This window comes from Mobula hypostoma, chromosome 5, assembly GCF_963921235.1.
Source record: "Mobula hypostoma chromosome 5, sMobHyp1.1, whole genome shotgun sequence".
Classification (NCBI taxonomy): Eukaryota; Metazoa; Chordata; class Chondrichthyes; order Myliobatiformes; family Myliobatidae; genus Mobula; species Mobula hypostoma.
The window spans coordinates 188,212,068-188,230,695 of NC_086101.1; the positions used below are offsets into that span (position 1 = coordinate 188,212,068).

The 18,628-nt window shown below is 40.5% G+C and overlaps 1 protein-coding gene across 5 annotated transcripts in view; it reads right to left on the reverse strand.

The window, feature by feature from the left end:
- The window catches only part of htt (huntingtin), a 265,277-nt gene that overhangs the window by 208,854 nt on the left and 37,795 nt on the right, over nt 1–18,628 (reverse strand). For 4 of the 5 annotated variants that reach the window (XM_063049530.1, XM_063049527.1, XM_063049529.1 and 1 more), the window contains exons 7-9: nt 16,255–16,396; nt 5,791–5,969; nt 1,494–1,698 (exon numbers count right to left, since the gene is read on the reverse strand). In XM_063049530.1, coding sequence (XP_062905600.1) covers nt 1,494–1,698; nt 5,791–5,969; nt 16,255–16,396 — 526 coding nt within the window. Of the gene's footprint in view, nt 1–1,493; nt 1,699–5,477; nt 5,655–5,790; nt 5,970–16,254; nt 16,397–18,628 lie in introns of those variants that run through there. The other variant, XM_063049531.1, reaches the window with a different exon arrangement.

Genomic DNA, 18,628 nt, shown 5'->3' on the forward strand with positions numbered 1-18,628 from the left:
GAACTGATTCTAGGACTTACAGTAAAATAACTGAGAACAAAGTACAAGTAGATACCAAATGGTCAATTTTTCTCACAGACAGTCTCAATTTTTTAATGGTCTTGTGGCCCCAGGGTAAAAAGCTGACCAGATGAAATGAGATTTCTTTTCCCCCCACTCATTGGGCTACAGATCACTGGAATTCTACATGCTTAGCTGTTGAACATATTTCTGAACACTCAGGAGCTCAAGTGATACAGGATAAAGTAGAATTGAGAATTGAGTGATTAGCAAAAATCTACAAAATGACAGAGTAGTTGCAGATATAATATGGCCATTTCTGTTTCATTACCTCCAGCAGTTTATATTCCTAAATATCTATGTCCAGAAAAATAAAATCACAAAATCAGGAATAAGATTGGTTAACAATGAGAAAGCAATTCACTTGGGGCTTTGAGGGTCAGATTGCTATGGTATGCGAAGTACAGCACCACAGCTCTAACTTAACAATTCCAGCAGTCTGAGCACTGGATCACTAGCTGACATTGTGTAGACACTTGTGGGAGGCAGGCAATGTAAAGGGAGAGCAAGTAGAGAGGCAGCAACAGAACCAGATGGCAAAAAAACTCCTTGAACACACAACTTATATGGGCACTATGTGGATATACAGTAGCAACATAGATTATTAGAATAATACAAAATATTAATCTGAATTACTATAGGAATTACATTAAGGTTTAATTTGGACACAGGTAAAGGCATTTCACTGAAGAATTGCCAGTTGTCTGGAATACATCTGGATATTATGGACTTAAAATAATATACTTTTTGCAATAAAAACTGAAGATGAAAGTTTAAATGTCTATAAACTAGATTATCGTTAACATGCAAATTGATAGCAGGCAAACTTAGCCACTAAATAAGGTGATCTAGCAAAAGCAGTAGTAATAATGAATTAGGTTTGACCAACAACTTTATGACCTCATTAAAATCCACACCTCTTAACCAAAACAAGCAGAAATGAAGTCTGATCACCAGCAATGAAGAGGGCAATTGATGCCAAAATTATCAATACAATGAAACCAGTAATCAATTAAAACTATTGATCAGCAATTGGAATATTTCTTGGTTCCTGAATCTGTGTTGAGGTGAATGAGAACATTCTATAAAAAGAGCAAAAGGCACCTGCCCATGCTCTGCCAACTTCACTATAATAATTGGTGTGAATTTCCAATTCTTGGCAAACAGCAGTTAATTTTGGGGCACTTATCAATTGCAGTGTAGAATTGTTACCTTCTATATCAAAAAAAAATTAGGTATTCAGCCCAAAAATATCTATTCTATCACTGAATCAGAACGAAGCTGATTTGTATGCCATCTGTCCACTCTGGTATTGACCATTATCTAAAGATTTCATTCAGTAATATCAGTAGTTCAATAAATGTCACTATTAAAAATTAAAACTGATAACATAGATGCAGAGATAACAAGGAACCCCTACGTGGTCATCTTACCTATTAGCTCCACGATACTCCTGCTGCGAACGCGGTTTGAGGTGTCATCTCGCGCAATGCTAACTCTGGTTAAGCTGCCAGCAGTTGTCAGGGCCCGGAGCAGCTCAGGTGGAGGGGTACGGAACAGCTGCTGCAGCATCTCCAAAGCTGCTGTTACCACATTGTGGTCCCTGTGCTGGGTGTAGTGTAGTGTCAACTCATATGCCTGTTTGAAACGAAACAAGAAACTCTCAGTGCCTGCTTTAAGCTTACGTTCCACCTGTTCAAATTTAAAAGAACACATTTATTTCAAAATAATGTAAGCAAAAACACCAGCGATATTAGAATAGAATTTTCACAAGTTCAATTTTTTTTTCCCTAACTCTTGTTAAGAATCTATTAAATGCATGTTCAATATAAGTTAGAGGATGTATCACAAATGAGAAAATCTGCAGATGCTGGAAATGCAAAGTAACACACACAAAATGCTGGGGGAACTCAGCAGGCCAGGCAGCGTCTATGGAAAAGAGCAAACAATCAACGTTTTGGGCCAAAGCCCTTCATCATGATTCTTGAAGGTCTCAGCCTGAAATGCCAACTGTTTACTCTTTTCCTTAGATGCTGCCTGGCCTGCTGAGTTCCTCCAGTATTTTGTGGGTGTTAAGTTAAGAGGATAAGTTGTTCTATCAAAAGTATTATTTTTCTACTGAGACTGAAATCCAAATGCCCAGCTGAGTTAATGTGATCTTATAATTCTCAGTTCCAAGTTGAAAAGTTCCTAAGTTGTGATAGAGACATTTTCAAGCAGTTTGAATTCAGCATTTATTGTTAGTTGCATTAAAATGCTAAACAAAATTAAACATATTAAAACAAACCCAAAGAAACAGAAAACAACAGGAATTCTGCAGATGCTGGAAATTCAAGCAACATCTTCCTGACGAAGGGTCTCGGCCTGAAACGTCGACTGCGCCTCTTCCTATAGATGCTGCCTGGCCTGCTGCGTTCACCAGCAACTTTGATGTGTGTTCCAAAGAAACAGAGATGACCTGGGCAGCATGGTAGTGTAGTAATAAAATTACACCATTAGAGCGCCAGTAACCCTGGTTCAGTTCCTGCTGCTGTTTATAAGGAGTTGGTACATTTTTCCTGTAACCACATGGGTTTCTCTGCCTGCTCTGTTTCTCTCCCACTTTCGAAGGTTAGTAGCTTAATTGTAATTGGGCAGCACAGGCCAGAAGGGCCTGTTGCCATACTGTATCTCCAAGCATGTCAAATAAAATGTAAATCTCATCATAATACATCTCTCCATCTGCCCGTGTAATAACAAAAGAAAACCAATAACTACTTGTAGAGCAGGACAGAGTCTTCTAGCCCACATTTATTTCCCACATAGTTGGCTTATGATCACCTTGATTGTGAGATGTTGTTATGCTCAGAACAGCCATTCCCTAAATAATGACATGACTACAGTAGAAAATATTCATTATTTGGTGCAATTTGCTCTGGGATATCTTGAATCATAAACACAACTATACTTAATGCAAACCCAGTCTTTCCAGATAACTCTAATGAATGGAAGTCAAAATTGTACCCAGTTTGATTGTTGTTTTTTTCCCACATTCAAAAAGTAGTCCAATGGATGTTAATCACCCACTCAAAAAGCATGAGTTTTGTTTCTCTTTCTCTCAAGTTAAAATTAACTACAGCCTTTTTACCCGAAATATACTAACCGAAAGGTGGAAACAATTTAATAGCAACTTTCCAAAGCATGATAAAATATCTGAAATAAACTTAAACAACTTCATGAGGGATAATATATTATTGTAATGAGAGGTGTCAAGAAGTTACAAGTGAACGAAAACCTGTATATACCCATTGAAGGAAATAACCTGCTTTTGTGGTTCTTAAAATAAAAACCGCACAGTTATGGGACAGAACGAGGTATGAAATATAGCCTCATTTTAAAGCACATCCTCTGGTACTTGTCATTTCTACCGTGGGGGAAAAAAATTCTGACCGACTATCCTGTGACTATCCTGTATCCTCTAACGCTTTGCATCAGTCAGCACTGTGAAAGATACCAGCAGTACGGTGGAAGTTCCAGGTGTCAGCAGTCACGAAGTCTGTAAAGTTACCATAACTAGAGAGAAGATTCTTGGGAAATTGAAAGGTCTGAAAGGTGGATAAGTCACCTGGAACAGATGGTACACACCCCAGAGTTCTGAAAGAGGTGGTTGAACAGATTGTGGAGGCATTCGTAATGATCTTTCAAGAACCACTGGATTCCAAAATAGTTCCAGAAGACTGGAAAATTGCAAATGTCACTCCACTCTTCAAGAAGGGAGAGAGGCCAAAGAAAGGAAACCATAGGCCAGTTAGTATGGCCTCAATGGTTGGGAAGATATTGGATCAATTATTAAGAATGAGGTATCAAGGTACTTGGAAGCACACGATAAAATAGGCTATAGTCAGCATGGTTTCCTCAAGTGAAAATCTTGCCTGACCAACCTGTTGGAATTCTTTGAAGAAATAGCCAGCAGGATAGACAAAGGAAAATCAGTTAAGTTGTGTATTTGGATTTTCAGAAGGTCTCGACTAGTTGTCACATGAGGCTCCTTAACAAGCTACAAGCCCATATATTACAGGAAAGATTCTAGCATGGATAAAGCAATGGCTGAATGGCAGGAGGCAAAGAGGGGGCCTTTTCCAGCTGGCTGCCGGTGACTAGTGGTCTGTGCTTGGACCGATTCTTTTTACGTTATATGTCAATGATGGATGATGGAATTGATTTCTTTGGTTCAAAGTTTGCAGGCAATATGAAGATAGCTGGAGGGGCAGGTAATTTTGAGGAAGTAGAGAGACTACAGAAAGATTTAGATTAGAAAAATGGGTGAAGAAATGACAGACTATTGGGAAGTGTATGGTCATGCATTTTGGTAGAAGAAATGAAAGTGCTGACAATTTTCTAAATGGAGAGAAAATACAAAAAACTAAGTCACGAAAGGGATTTGTGAGTCCTTGTGCAGGATTCCTTAAAGATTAATTTGCAGGTTGAGTCTGTGGTGAGGAAGGCAAATGCGATGTTAGCATTCATTTCAAGAGGACCAGAATATAAAAGTAAGGATGTAATGTTGAGAATTTATAAGACACTGGTGTGGCAACACCTGGAGTACTGTGAGCAATTTTGGGCCTCTTATCTTAGAAAAGGATGTGCTGAAACCGGAAAGGGTTCAAAGGAAGTTAACAAAAATGATTTTAGGATTGAATGGCTTATCATAGGAAGAGCATTTAACGACTCTGGGCCTGTACTCACTGGAATTCAGAAGAATGAGGGGTGAGCCCAATGAAACCTGTCAAATGGTGAAAGGCCTTGATGGAGTGGATGTGCAGAGGATGGTTCCTATGGTGTGAGAGTCTAAGACCAGGGGACACAGCCTCAGAATAGAGGGGCGACCTTTTAGAATGGAGGTGAGAAGGAATTTCTTTATCCAGACAGTGGTTTATCTGTGGAATTCTTTGCCAGAGGCAGTAGTGGAGGCCAAGACTTTATGTATTTTTAAGGGAGAGGTTGATAGATTCTGGATTGGTCAGGGCATGAAAGGATATGGGGAGAAGGAAAGAGATTGGGGCTGAGGGGAAAATTGGAACAGCCATGATAAAGTGGTGAAGCAGATTTGATGGGCCAAATGGCCTAATTCTGCTTCTATAGCATACAGTCTTATCCTCTAATCCAAGGGTTCCCAACCTTTCGTTAGGCCATAATCCAATACCATTAAGCCACGGTTCCACAGGCTCCAGGTTGGGAACCCCTGCTCTAATCCAACCAACAACCTCATAAACCTCTTCTGCACCTCTCCAAATCCTCCACATTCTTCCTATATTGGATGACCAGAAAAACACACAATTCTTCAAATGCAGCCTAACCAACGTATTATATACCTGCAAAATGACATCCTTAACCTTGAAATCAACTCCCCAACCAAAGAAGACAAGTATGCCATATACCTTAGTTTCCATCCTCCTTATTTGTGTGCCTCGCTGGGAGCTAGGTACTTGGACCCCAGGCTCTCCCTGTACACCCTTGCATGCTCCCGAAATGCACCATCTTGTATTGTCCTCTCTTGCTTTAATTACACATATTAAAAATGGTTGATGAAATCAAAAGGGTGAAATTACACAAATTAATTTGATTCAGATAAAAGAGACCACTGTTTTATCACTGGATTAACTGGCAACAAATCCAGAATCGCTTTTTAAAATGACCAATGAAGAATTCATCTATTTCACAGCACAATTTAATTTGAGCCAAAGATGCTACCTGTACAAGCTGCTCCAAGGAAGGGGAGATTTCAGCCTCCTTCCTAGTCACACCAAAACTGCCCCGCAGGCTGGTGTCCTTCACTTGTTGCCTCAGCAACGGCATCAGGTAACGTAGGGTGAGCATCACCCCAAGAATAAGTGGAGTAGGTCGATCTTCTTCCACAGGGACCAAGAAGCCTGCAATGCAAGTACAGTTATGCAGACTTTTCAAGCAAATGAAACCACATCGTTAAGTACTACAGCTATGCACACATAAAGTTGGGTGTACTGCTTTTCAAATGGTGTGACAATATCAATATTTATGGAAATGGCATTGCCCATTTAATGAATTCCAACTGAGCCCATCCTTTCTTGTTCAGGTGATTGAAGACCTTGGGTATTAAATTTTTAGTGTCTTGGTTTTATGTGCCACTACACTGATTCCGAATCAGAATAAGATTCAGATTAATTATCATTAAAGTATGCCAGGGCACCACAGTAACACAGCAGTTGGCACGACGCTATTACAGCTCAGGGCATTGGTATTGGGAGCTCAGTTCCGTCTGTAAGAAATTCGTACATCCTTCCCATAAGCGCACGAGTTTCCTTCTTCGGTTTCCTCCCACAGTCCAAGCACGTATGGGTTAGTGGGTTAATTAATCACTGTAAACTTTGGCAATTTTGAATGGGCAAGTGGGCAGCATCGCCCACATCTGGAAGAGAGAAGGGGGAGGGGGTGGTGGTGGAAGGATATAGTTACACAGCAGATGGCTAAACTGTTTCTATCCTTAAAAAAGAAAAACATAAAACACCCATCACTTCAGTTTCGAGATCCCAAGTCAGAAATGGAAGAGAGAGAAAACAAGTTGATTTTAAATTGGAAAGATGGTGGGTGAAGAGTGGAATTTTTGTATTAGATCATCTATCTGAAATAAGGGTTCAGTTTTTATATAACCATTAGCACAAATTGACCTGTTGGATAGGTCCAACATTTTACACTGCCCTGTAACATGTAACGTCTTGTTTCTTTTTTGTATTCTCCTGCTATAACAACTCGCACTTCAAAGTTTTTGTTCATTCTCTCTAGTCAACTCAAAGTTAAAATCAAGTTTCCATCTATAGTCCAGACATCCCACCCCGCAAAAACTCATTTCAGGGAGGTAGCACCCCCACCCCCCACAACCACATATCCCCCCCCCACCCCGGTCGACCTCCAAGGGTGTATGTAATACTTTGTTTAGTGATTTTGTCTAATCTGTAAACCAAGTTGGGTATATGCAGAAAATGTGACATTAAAATATGTGCTTATATTATAATGTTTATCCTATTACAACTTTAAGCAAGTCTACAGGGAGTTTGGACTCATCACATACGACATCAATAGAGTAGCTCCTTAGCAGCTAGTTTAAATAACATTAGCTATGCTAATGAACGAATGACTGTTAAACTCATCTCAACATGTCTTTTACATTTTAACCCACCATGGGCAGTAGGAAAGTCACTGTTGCAAACAGTGCAGCCAGCAACATTGTCATTATTTTTGAGGTCAACTGTAAAGCCCGCCCACAGAGAAAACTGATAGGTCTACTTACCATTAAGAGAGACCAATCAGGATGCTCGCTCTCCCTCTTAGGAAAAAAATCGATTTCCGGGATATTGTATATAATTTCTGGGCGTCAGGGAGCCGCTATCAATATGCGGGAGACTCCCGGAACTTCCGGGAGAGGTGGGATGTCTGATGGTCTCTTGTGTCTCCTTTTTATCTCTCACCAATTAATAAACACATCATCTTTCTATTTTTTTTCTACCAAAATGGAGGACCTCATCTTCGTCCGTATTATCTCCCATCTGCCATGTCCACTAAGCATGAAACACTGACACAGGAAAGCAGCATCCATATTCAGGAACATCCACCACCCAGGACATGATCTCTTCTCACTGTTGCCATCAGGAAGGAGGTAGAGGAGCCCTAGGACTCTCACCCACAGGTTCAAGAACAGTTATTACATCAGGCTCTTGAACCAAGGGGCATAATTTCACTCAACTTCACTTGGCCCCATCATTGAAATATCTCACAACCTATGGACTTACTTTCAAGGACTCTTCAACTCCTGTTCTTGATATTTACTGCTTTTTGTATTTTCAGTTTGTCATTTTTGCATGTTGAATGTCCAAGTTGGTGTATTCTTTCATTGATCTTGTTATGGTTATTATTTTATTATGGTTTTTTTTTAGTATGCCAGCAAAAAAATGAATCTCAAGGTTGTATATGGTGATGTATAATAAATTGATTTGAACTTTTGATATCATGTCCTCACCCATTCAATAATCCCCTCGAAGCCTCACTGCACCTTCCTCACAGCCCACACAGCCACCTAGCTTTATACAGTATTTGACTTAATTCCCTCAAAATAGACGATGAAAACTGGGGACTTACTTCAAATCCTTGTGTACTCCATTTGTCACTACCGCCGCAAAACAACCTGCTTTCAAGAAGATTTCTTGGTCTATCAAACCTTCAATTATAGGGAAGGCAAAACAGTACCTATACCCCCTGAAGTGCTTAAGGAGAGCAAATCTGCCCCCAAAATTGCTGGCCAACTTTTATCGATGTGCAATACAGAGCATACTGACATACTGAATGACATTTTGGACATATCCGACATTTTACACTGTCCTGTAAACTATAACATTTGTTTTGATTGTATTCTCCAGCAATAAGAGCTCTCACTTCCAGCTGAAGCAAGACAGATCACAAAATGGTTATTAGGGATAGCTCAGCAATCACTGGGACTCCACTACCAGACCTGGAGGCAATTTACAACTCTCGATGCCTACTGCACTGTCATAACATCATTAAAGACCCATCCCATCCAGGACACTGTTCAATCTCCTGCCATGTGGTAGGAAACACAGAAACATCTTAGCCAAGACAATAAGACCGAAACATTGTTTCATCCTGAGGGCTGTTGTGCCACGGAATATTGCTACACCCTGCTTTGCCAATGACCTTTGAGTATTATGGACAATCAAAGTCACTTGTTGCACTTAAATATGGGATTTTTCTTTAATTAAGCAGTGCCACATGCATTGTAAATATGTTTTGCATGGACTGGAGTAGCAGCATTATGAATTAATATTCTAGTATTCCATAGCTAACAATGGAATACATCTCTGTCATAAACAATGCAGGATTGTTATGAAGGATGCATTGAATTTAGAACAACACTAACCTTGTGGTAGTGCTAAGTTGAGGTATAATAATAGCTGTTAACATGAATATACTACAGCTCTCTATAGGATTAACTGTCAACATGAATATACTACAGCTCTACATCAAGTTTGGGGTTAAATTCCCTTCACTGTCTGTTCTCCCTGTGACCGTGTGGGTTTCTTCCGGGTGCTCCCATTTCTTCCCAGATTCCAAAGACGTACAGTTAGGGTGAGTGAGTTGTGGGCATGTTATGCTGGCACTTGCTGAACACCCAGCACAATTCTCACTGATTTGAAGCAAACATTTCACTGCATGCTTCAAAATACTTGCAAGAAATAGAGCAAAGCTACCCTTAGGACTAACACAAAGAAAGCTATATAAACAATCCAATACTTTTTCCCCCCCAGCATCTACATAAGTTGCCCAAATTCCAAGAACAAATTTCAAAATTCAAGGTGAGTATACAGATAAAAAACAAAATCAGCAGTACTAAATCATTTGCAACTGCATGACAGCTGAAACAGCTTTCAATTCTGATCTTGCTAGACAGTAATTCATGCATATACACCAATGTTGTCACAGCCAGGGCAATTTCATCAGTGTACATGAATATTCTCTAAACAAAACACGTGGTTCTGTCATAATTCACCTTCACATCATCTCAAGTGATTTATGACATTCAATTTAATCACAGGTTTCCTCTGACAGGAAAATCAAAGTTCAAAGTAAATTTGAACTTTAACTGGGACTCAAGGCAGCTGGCATTTACAGGATTCCCTGTGAATGCGGAGCAGTGCATAATCGGCCACATGGGACGCACAGTGGGAGCCCACAACAAGGAGCGCAGGAGGTGTGTATCCGTTTGGGTTACCCAACAAAATTGGCAGTAGCAGAACATCACATTCGCAATGGCTATAGGATTGACTTCGACGGCACAAAATATTGTTGCTGTGCCAATATCTTTTGGGACCGCCTGGTAAAGGAAGCCATCGAAACACAGGGGAAAAGAATTTTAACAAAGACAAAGGTCTCACTCTGAGTAAGAACTGGAATTCGATTGTAAACAAGGTGGGACAGAGGAAACCTGACTGGATGAAGACCAACCAATCAGGAGGCACGGTCGATGGGGGTAAAAATACCACCATACTAGGCATACCCAGACATAACCCTGATGAAGATGGCAGAATTTGCCATTGAAACGTTGGTTAAAATTGTTACCTGTATCCGGCTGGAAGCCCGAGAAGAGTTTATCCATCATATGCCGGGAATTCCTCAAAATAAATTTATAATCTAAATATGTATATGTTATCATAGCTTCTTCTTCATGTGCCTTGCGCCTTACACGCTTGGGCGATCATGGTTTTCCACATCGAACGATCCCATGCAGCGTCAATGATATCTCGCACACTTAGATCTGTTAGTTCTTTCAGTGTCCATATATTTTCTTCTTTGCCTTCCTCTTCCGTGTTTCCCAGGCATACGGTCTTGTAATGTAAGGCATTCTATTTCTCCCTTTCTGATGACATGGCCCAGGAATTTAAGTTTCCTCTCATTTAATGTTCTCATTATGGGCATGTTGGAGTACTGTCTCATTAGTTACCCTATCCCTATATGATATTTTCAGCATTCTTCTAAGAAACCACATTTCTGTTGTTTCTAAGTTCCTTTGGAGTTCTGGTGTTATAGTCCACATTTCGGAAGCGTACAGCAAGGTTGACCAGATGTAGCCTAAGTCTTGTTGTCGTAGAAATGTGTCTGTTGGTAAAAATGGGTTTCATTTTTTGGAAGTTGGTTTTGGCAATGGCAATTCTTTTTTTTATTTCTACTTTACTTCTAGCATCTTGTGATATAAAGCTACCACGGTAATGAAAGCCGGTCTTCTGTTCAATCTCTTGGTTACCGATGTACAATTGGCAGTTGGGAGTATCCTGCTGTTTTGATATTACCATACATTTGTTTTTTTTTACAGTTGACGGTTAGACCAAAATCTGCACTTGTTTGTACTACTTTGTCTAGGAGGATTTGTAGGTCTTCTGCAGCACTTGCTGTTAGAGTGGTATCATCTGCATATCTTACATTGTTGATGTTATCATATACTGCCAAGAAATTCATTTTCTTGCAAGCAGTCGCAGTAGATACAAAGAGAAACAACAGAATCGATGAAAAAAATCACCCACAAAGATAAACTATCACTTTTCTCCAAAACTCTTGGCCCAGAAGGGCACGTAAAAGGAACGAAATAACACATCTTCAATCCAAGACTATAACAACACACAAGTTCAATAGCAGTAGGCTGCACAGGAGCCTTTCCAAATCAAGAATTGTCTAGCTCAGTCATATATTGAGTCATTCTTTGCAGTGGTTGGATCAAGATCAACAATCAACTTTACGAGGGGTGATTGATAAGTTTATGGCCTAAGGTAGGCGGAGTCAATTTTAGAAAACTTAGCACATTTATTTTTCAACATAGTCCCCTCCTACATTTGCACACTTAGTCCAGCGGTCGTGGAGCATACGGATCTTGGACCTCCAGAAAGTGTCCACAGCAGGGGTGATTGATAAGCTCGTGGCCCAAGGTAGAAGGCAATGAGTTATACGGCTCTCGTTACATGCACATGCAGTTCAACTCTGAGTGATTATGCAGAAAGTTTGAAGTTAATAACTCATAGCCTTCTATCTTAGGCCACGAACTTATCAATCACCCCACGTATTTGTTATATACATTTACACGTATTAGGAATTTGCTATGGTGTGCGGCATGCAACAAAAACATTCAGAAAACATAAAACAAAAACATAAAGAACAAAGAATTATACAAAAATAAAGTTGAGATTAAAGTATAGATATGGAACAAATGTGCATAAATACATAAATATCAGCATGTATTTATAAGGTGATTCTGAAACGATCTGGCCATGAACCATATAGTTATAAGGGACTTAAGAATCCTTGTACAGGAGTCCCTAAAGCTTACTTGCAGATTGAGTTGGTGGGAAGGAAGGCAAATGCAATATTGCCATTCATTTCAAGAGGACTACAATAGAAAATAAGTATGTAATGTTGAGGCTTTATAAGGTATCAATTTGGTGTATCGTGAGCAGTTTTGGGAACCAAGATAGAGTGGATGTGGAGAGGATGTTTCCTATAGTAGGGAAGTCCAGTAACAGAAGACACAGCCTCAGAATAGAAAGATGTCTCTTTAGAAAAGAGATGACGAGCAATTTCTTTAACCAGAGGATACTGAATCTGTGGAATTTCTTGCCCCAGATAGCTGTGGAGGCCAAGTCAATGAGCATACTTAAAGCAGAAGTTGAGAGATTCCTGATTATTAAGGGTGTCAAAGGGTATGGGGAGAAGGCAGGAGAATGGGGTTGAGAAAAATAGTGAATCAGCTAAGATGGAACAGAGTCAATGGGCCAAATGGCCTTACTGTGTACAGAGTCATAGAGAAGTACAGCACCACAGGCCCTTTGTCTCATCTAGTCCATGGCAAAACCATTTAAACTGCCTACTCCCATTGACCTACACTGGGTCTACAGCCCTCCATGTACATATCCAAACTCCTCTTAAATGTTGGAATTGAACTTGCATGCACCACTAGTGCTGGCAGCTCATTCCACACTCTCACAACACTCTGAGTGAAGAAATTTCCCCGCATATTCTCTGAAAACTTCTTATCTTTCACCCTTAACCCATGACCTTTGGTAATATTCTCACCCAATCTCAGTGGAAAAAGCCTGTTTGCATTTACCCTATCTATACCCCTCATAATTTTGTATATACCTCTATCAAATTTCTTCTCAATCCTCTACGTTCCAAAGGATACAGTACTAACCTATTCAATCTTTCTTTATAACTCAGGTCTTCCAAACCCAGCAACATCCTTCTGAATTTTCCCTGCACTTCTTCAATCTTGTTTACACCTTTCTTGTAGGTAGGTGACCAAAACTACACACAATACTCCAAATTAGGCCTCCCCGACTTACACAACTTCAACATCTCATCTCCTGTACTCATTACTTTGATTTATGAAGGCCAATGTGCCGAAAGCTTTCTTAATGACTCTATCTGCCTGTGATGCCACTTTCAACATATTATGGACTGTATTCAAAGATCCCTTTGTCCTACCACACTCCTCTGTGACCGACCGTTAACTGTGTAAGGTGGTCCCTGGATGGTCCTACCGAAGTGCAAAACCTCGCACATCTCGCACTTAATCATTCCAAGTTTATCCAAATATTTATATATCTGGTCCCTTAGAATACCTTCAACTACCTTTCTCACAATTGATGTCAGTCTCACCAGCCTATAACTTCCTGGTTTATGTTTAGAGCTTTTTTTAAACAATGGAACAACACTGGTTATCCCCCAATCCTCTAGTACCTCTCTGGTCGCTAAGGATGTTTTAAATATCTCTGCTAGAGCCCTGGCAATTTCTGCAATTGCCTCCTATCAGGCCCTGGGGATTTATCCACCCTGATATGCCTCAGGGTAGCAAATACCTCCTCTGTACAGGGTCCATGAAGTTGATACCGCTTTGCCTCACTTCTTATAAACTTTATATCAGTCTCCTGCATAAATACAGATGCAAAGAATTCATTTAAGATCTCTGCCATCTGTTTTGGCTCCATACATGGATTACCATTCCAGAGGACCAATTTTGTACTTTGCAATCCTTTTGCTCTTGACATTATCTATAGAATCCCTTAGTATTCGCCTTCATTTTGTCTGCTAGAGCAACTTCGTGCCTTCTATTAGCCTTTCTGATTTCTTTCTTTCTTTCTTGCATTTCTTATATTCCATAAGCACCTCATTTGTTCCTGCTTGCCAAAACCTGCTATGAAAATCCTTTTTTTTTTCTTAACCAAGACCTCAATTTATCTTGAAAACCAAGGTTCCCTGAACTTGTTATCTTTACCTTTTATTCTGACAGGCTTTATACTCTCAAAATTTCACTTTTGAAGTTCTCCCACTTTCCAAGTACACCTTTGCCAGAAAACAATCCACTCCTCAGATCATTTCAGAAACCATCAAAATTGGTCTTTCTCCAATTTAAAATCTCAATCCACAGACCAGACCTATCTTTTTGTATATTTACTTTGCAACCAGTGACCACAGTGCCATTAGTTTCAAAGTGTTCCACTACACAAACTTCTGTCACCTGCCCTGTCTCACTTACTAAAAGTATCACACACTCTCTTGTTGGGACATCTACACACTGATGAAGGAAACTTTCCTGAACACATTTGACAAACTCTATCCCATCTACTGCAACAACCTGTTTCTTGCAACAGTCTGCAATCTCTTTACAAATTTGTCCTCCAAATCCCTAGGACTGTTGGGTGGTCTGTAATATAACCCCATTAACGTGGTCACACCTTTCTCATTTCTCAGTTCCACTCATAACGCCTCACTGGTCGAGTTCTCCAGTCGGTCCTGAGGGAACACAGCCGTGACATTTTTCCTGACTAGTAACACCACCCCTCCTCCTTTAATCCCTCTTGCTCTAAAACAATGGAAACCTGGAATATCGAGCTGCCAGTCCTGCCCCTCCTGCAACCAAGTTTCACTAATGGCTACGTCATAATTCCAGGTGTTGATCCATGCACCCAGCTCATCCACCTTTCCTATGACTCTTCTTGCATTGAAATTGGCGCAACTCAGGACACTCGTCACACCATGCTCAACCTTTTAATTTTTAACGTCTGAGGTTTTACCAGCATCTGACACGACAACCTCTCCACTAACTGTTCTGGCACTCTTGTTCCCATCACCCTGCAACTAGTTTAAATCCCACCATGCAGTATTAACAAACCTTCCCACTAGGATATCGGTACCCCTCCAGTTCAGGTGCAAACTGTCCCTTTTGTACAGGTCCTATCTTCTCTGGAAGAGAGTCCCATGATCCAAAAGTCTTACACCCTCCCTCCTACACCAACTTCTTAGCCACATGTTAAACAGTATAATCTTCCTAGTTCTGGCCCCACTAGCATGTGGCACGGGCAGCAATCCTGGGATCACAACCCTGCAGGTCCTGACCTTTAACTTAGCACCCAGCTCCCAGAACTCCCTATACAGAACCTCATCACACATTCTATCCATGTCATTTGTAACTATATAGACCACAACCTCTGGCTATTCACTCTCCCATTTGAAAATGCTGAGGATTCATTATGAGATATCCCGTACCCTGGCTCCCAAGCGACAACATACCATCCGGGAATCTCATTCTTGCCCAAAGAACCACCTGTCCATTCCCCTAACTAACGAATCCCCCATCACCACAGCGTGCCTCATCTTCCCTCCCCCTTCCCTTCTGAGTCACAGAGAGAGACTCTGTGCCAGAGACCCAAATGCTATGTCTTTTCTCTGTTAGGTCATCCTCCCTTAACAGTATCCAAAATGGTATACCTGTTGTTGAGAGAGATGGCCACAGGAATACTCTGCAGTGGTTCCTTAACCCCTTTCCCCTTCCTGACTGTTACCCATTTTCCTGTGTCCTGCTCCTTGGGTGTAACTACCTCTCCATATGTCCTATCTATCACCCCTTCAGCCTCCCGAATGATCCAGAGTTCATCCAGTTCCAGCTCCAGCTCCTTAATGTGGATTGTTAGAAACTGCAACTGGATGCAGTTGTAGCTGTCAGGGGCACTACAGATCTCCCTATCTTCCCACATCCCACAAGAGGAGAATTCAACTGTCCTACCCGGCATCTCTACTGTCCTAGCTGAGCAAATATAAAGAAGGGAAGGGAAAAAAAAACTTTATCTAGAGCTTTGTTTTTATTTTCTCTGACTGAAACCTCTAAGAGCTAAAGCGTCAAGACCACCACTCTAACTCTGTTGACTCCAACTTATGCATTATGGTCTTGTATCATCACTGCAATTACTACCAATTTGAAAAGCAAGCTCTCCACCACCCATTCATGGGCAACTAGGGTTGAGTAAAAATGCCCTGACCTATCTGCAAAACATATACCAATGAAAGAAACACTTGGAGCTCAAGAATATTTAATAGACAAACTTCTAATACCGATGGAGACGAGACTGCAGATGTCAGAATCTGGAGTAACAAGCCATCTGCTGGAAAAATTAAGCAGGTTGACCAGCACTTGTAGGAGAGGGAAAGGAACTGTCAACATTTCAGGTCAAAACCTTGACGCAGGTTTTCAACCTAAAACGTCAACAATTCCTTTCCCTCCCACAGATGTTCCTACAGTAGATTTTTTTGTTGCTTCTAATAATGATGTCTGAAGCATACTAGCCTTACCCAATATTACATTCAATAGCCAGGTGTAGAAGTATTGGGTTTTTCTTGAATGTTGACAGATGCTAACAGCAGAGCTGGCTGCAGTTCTACGTATGGTTGGAGAACTTGATTTAAGGTTCCCAATAAAGGTCTTCAAAAGCATCTGCAAATTTCAAAATACATACAGGATGATTAAAAACTACATTCCAGTTGAACAACAATCCTTGGAGAAATAGCATTAGGATCTGCTTTATATGAAACATAAATAAAAATAAAGATGTAGTTTAACCTGGACTACTGTGAGGTATTGGCCTCTGGGAAGCCAACAGAAAGAGCAAAGTATACAGTAAGTGGAAAGACCATTAGGACTACTGATGTACGGAGAGATCTTGGGGTGAAAGTTCATGGCTCCCTGAGAAGCACCATAAATGGAGAGGGTGGATCTTTGTTCTATCCCGCAGGAGAGAAGATGAGAGGGGAGGGGAGGGAAATGGATGAGATGCAATCAAGGGCTTTGTTAACAAAGGTAAAAGAGAAGCCATTGTTCAGGACAAAATTGTCCTCAGTTGACAAGAACTTTCATTCTGCTCTTCAGCTTTATAGACAAACAGATAAGGTTGTTGACCTTGACAAAAGAAATGCAGTTGGTATTTTTTTCCTCTTTATTTTACTTCACATTTCAATTCATTTTAGCACTTAAAAGGTGTTAAACAATGTACCATTTATTAATTTTCTTTTTAAATTTGTTTTTTCAACCATTCTTTAAATATCCAGAATAAGTTTCATATCATGATTTTCCACAACTTAAGGCCATGACATCTGCACGTGTCAAGAAATATGGGTTGTAAAAAAAAAAGCTGTTTACCCCAAGATTAATTCTACGAGAGCAAATTTTATTCCACATCACAAATCTGTGACAGTGATCCTATAAGGTAAATTTTCATTGCAGGCCAAATTTATTTGTCACATGTACATTGAAACTTGCACTGAAATGAGTTATTTGTGTCAATGATCAATAGCAAGGACGTGCTGGGGGCAGCCCACAAGTGTCACACACTTCCAGCATCAACATTGCATGCCCACAACTTACTAATCTTATTGCATACATCTTTGGACTGTGGGAGGAAACCCACACAGTTACATGGAAAACGTGCAAACTCCTTATGGACAGCGGTGGGAAATGAATTCTAATTTTACAGCTGGTGCTGTAAACCATTACGCTGCAAGATCAATTCAAATAACTCAAAAGCTCCAGGAAGGCCTGGAGATAGGACCTTGCAATAAGTCTTGTCATCACTGGAGGCCATCTCCACCTCCACCTCTGAAGGCAGCTGTTTTTGGCTAGAGCTGCAATAAATAAAGGGAACGTCAGGAACTCCACACGGTGAAATTAACCAAGATCTATCCTAATCTTGTGACACAGAGCTCACTGAATATTCTTTATTTTCTTCTTCAGACGTAACATGGAATAGGCCCTTCGAGCTGCGCCACCCAGCAATCCCCTGATTTAATCCTAGCCTAATCACGGGACAGTTTACAATGACCAATTAACCTAACAACTGGTACGTCTTTGGACTGCGGGAGGAAACCGCAGCACCCGGAGGAAACCCGCGCGGTCATGCGGAGAATGTACAAACTCTTTACAGGCTGTGGCGGGAATTGCTGTAGTAAGAAGTTATTTGTGTATTTTCCGCAACCCGAAGACACAAAACTGAAGGCACTGTCACTCAAGTGTAAACAAAAAATGTTTTTTTGTATTAAAGCATGTTTGCAGTTTCAAATACTAAAAGCCACTTGTACTTGTCTGTCATCTCATAAACAGTGCCTCTCAATTGCAAACTTAAAGCTGTATCATCATTAAAATATCTGGAACAAGGTCTAAAAATAATGGCATTTTCAAGACAGTTCTGAAAGCTGTCCTAATCTTAAGAAAGAGGCCAGATCAGAAAAAAATACATGACATCAGTTACCACATTTAGCTCATGATGCACCGCCGCTTTCCCCAGACATCAGTGACAACACACGAACTGTTCTGGCATGTTTACAAATCAGACTTAACAAGAGCAGTCAGAAAGCTAGCTACTTCACACCACTCAAACAAAGATCTAAATAAAAGAGCTGACAGACTTCTTATTAAACTTATCTTTCAATAAGCTAACGACAATACTGAGAGCCCTCAAGGGCCCTTTGGTTAATAATCATTTCACTGAGACCAAGACCCTGTATTAAACTACTTTTGCTCAGAAAATAAACCATCTAATTCTCAAAGTCCTTGAGTTAAAGGAGCATGGGGGAGAAGTCTGACTCTTTCTCAAAGTATGCCAAGCATTGATTAGATACATGCCCCATTCCAGACCTTTTGTCTTGTCAATATTCCCCATTTTCAGATATCTTT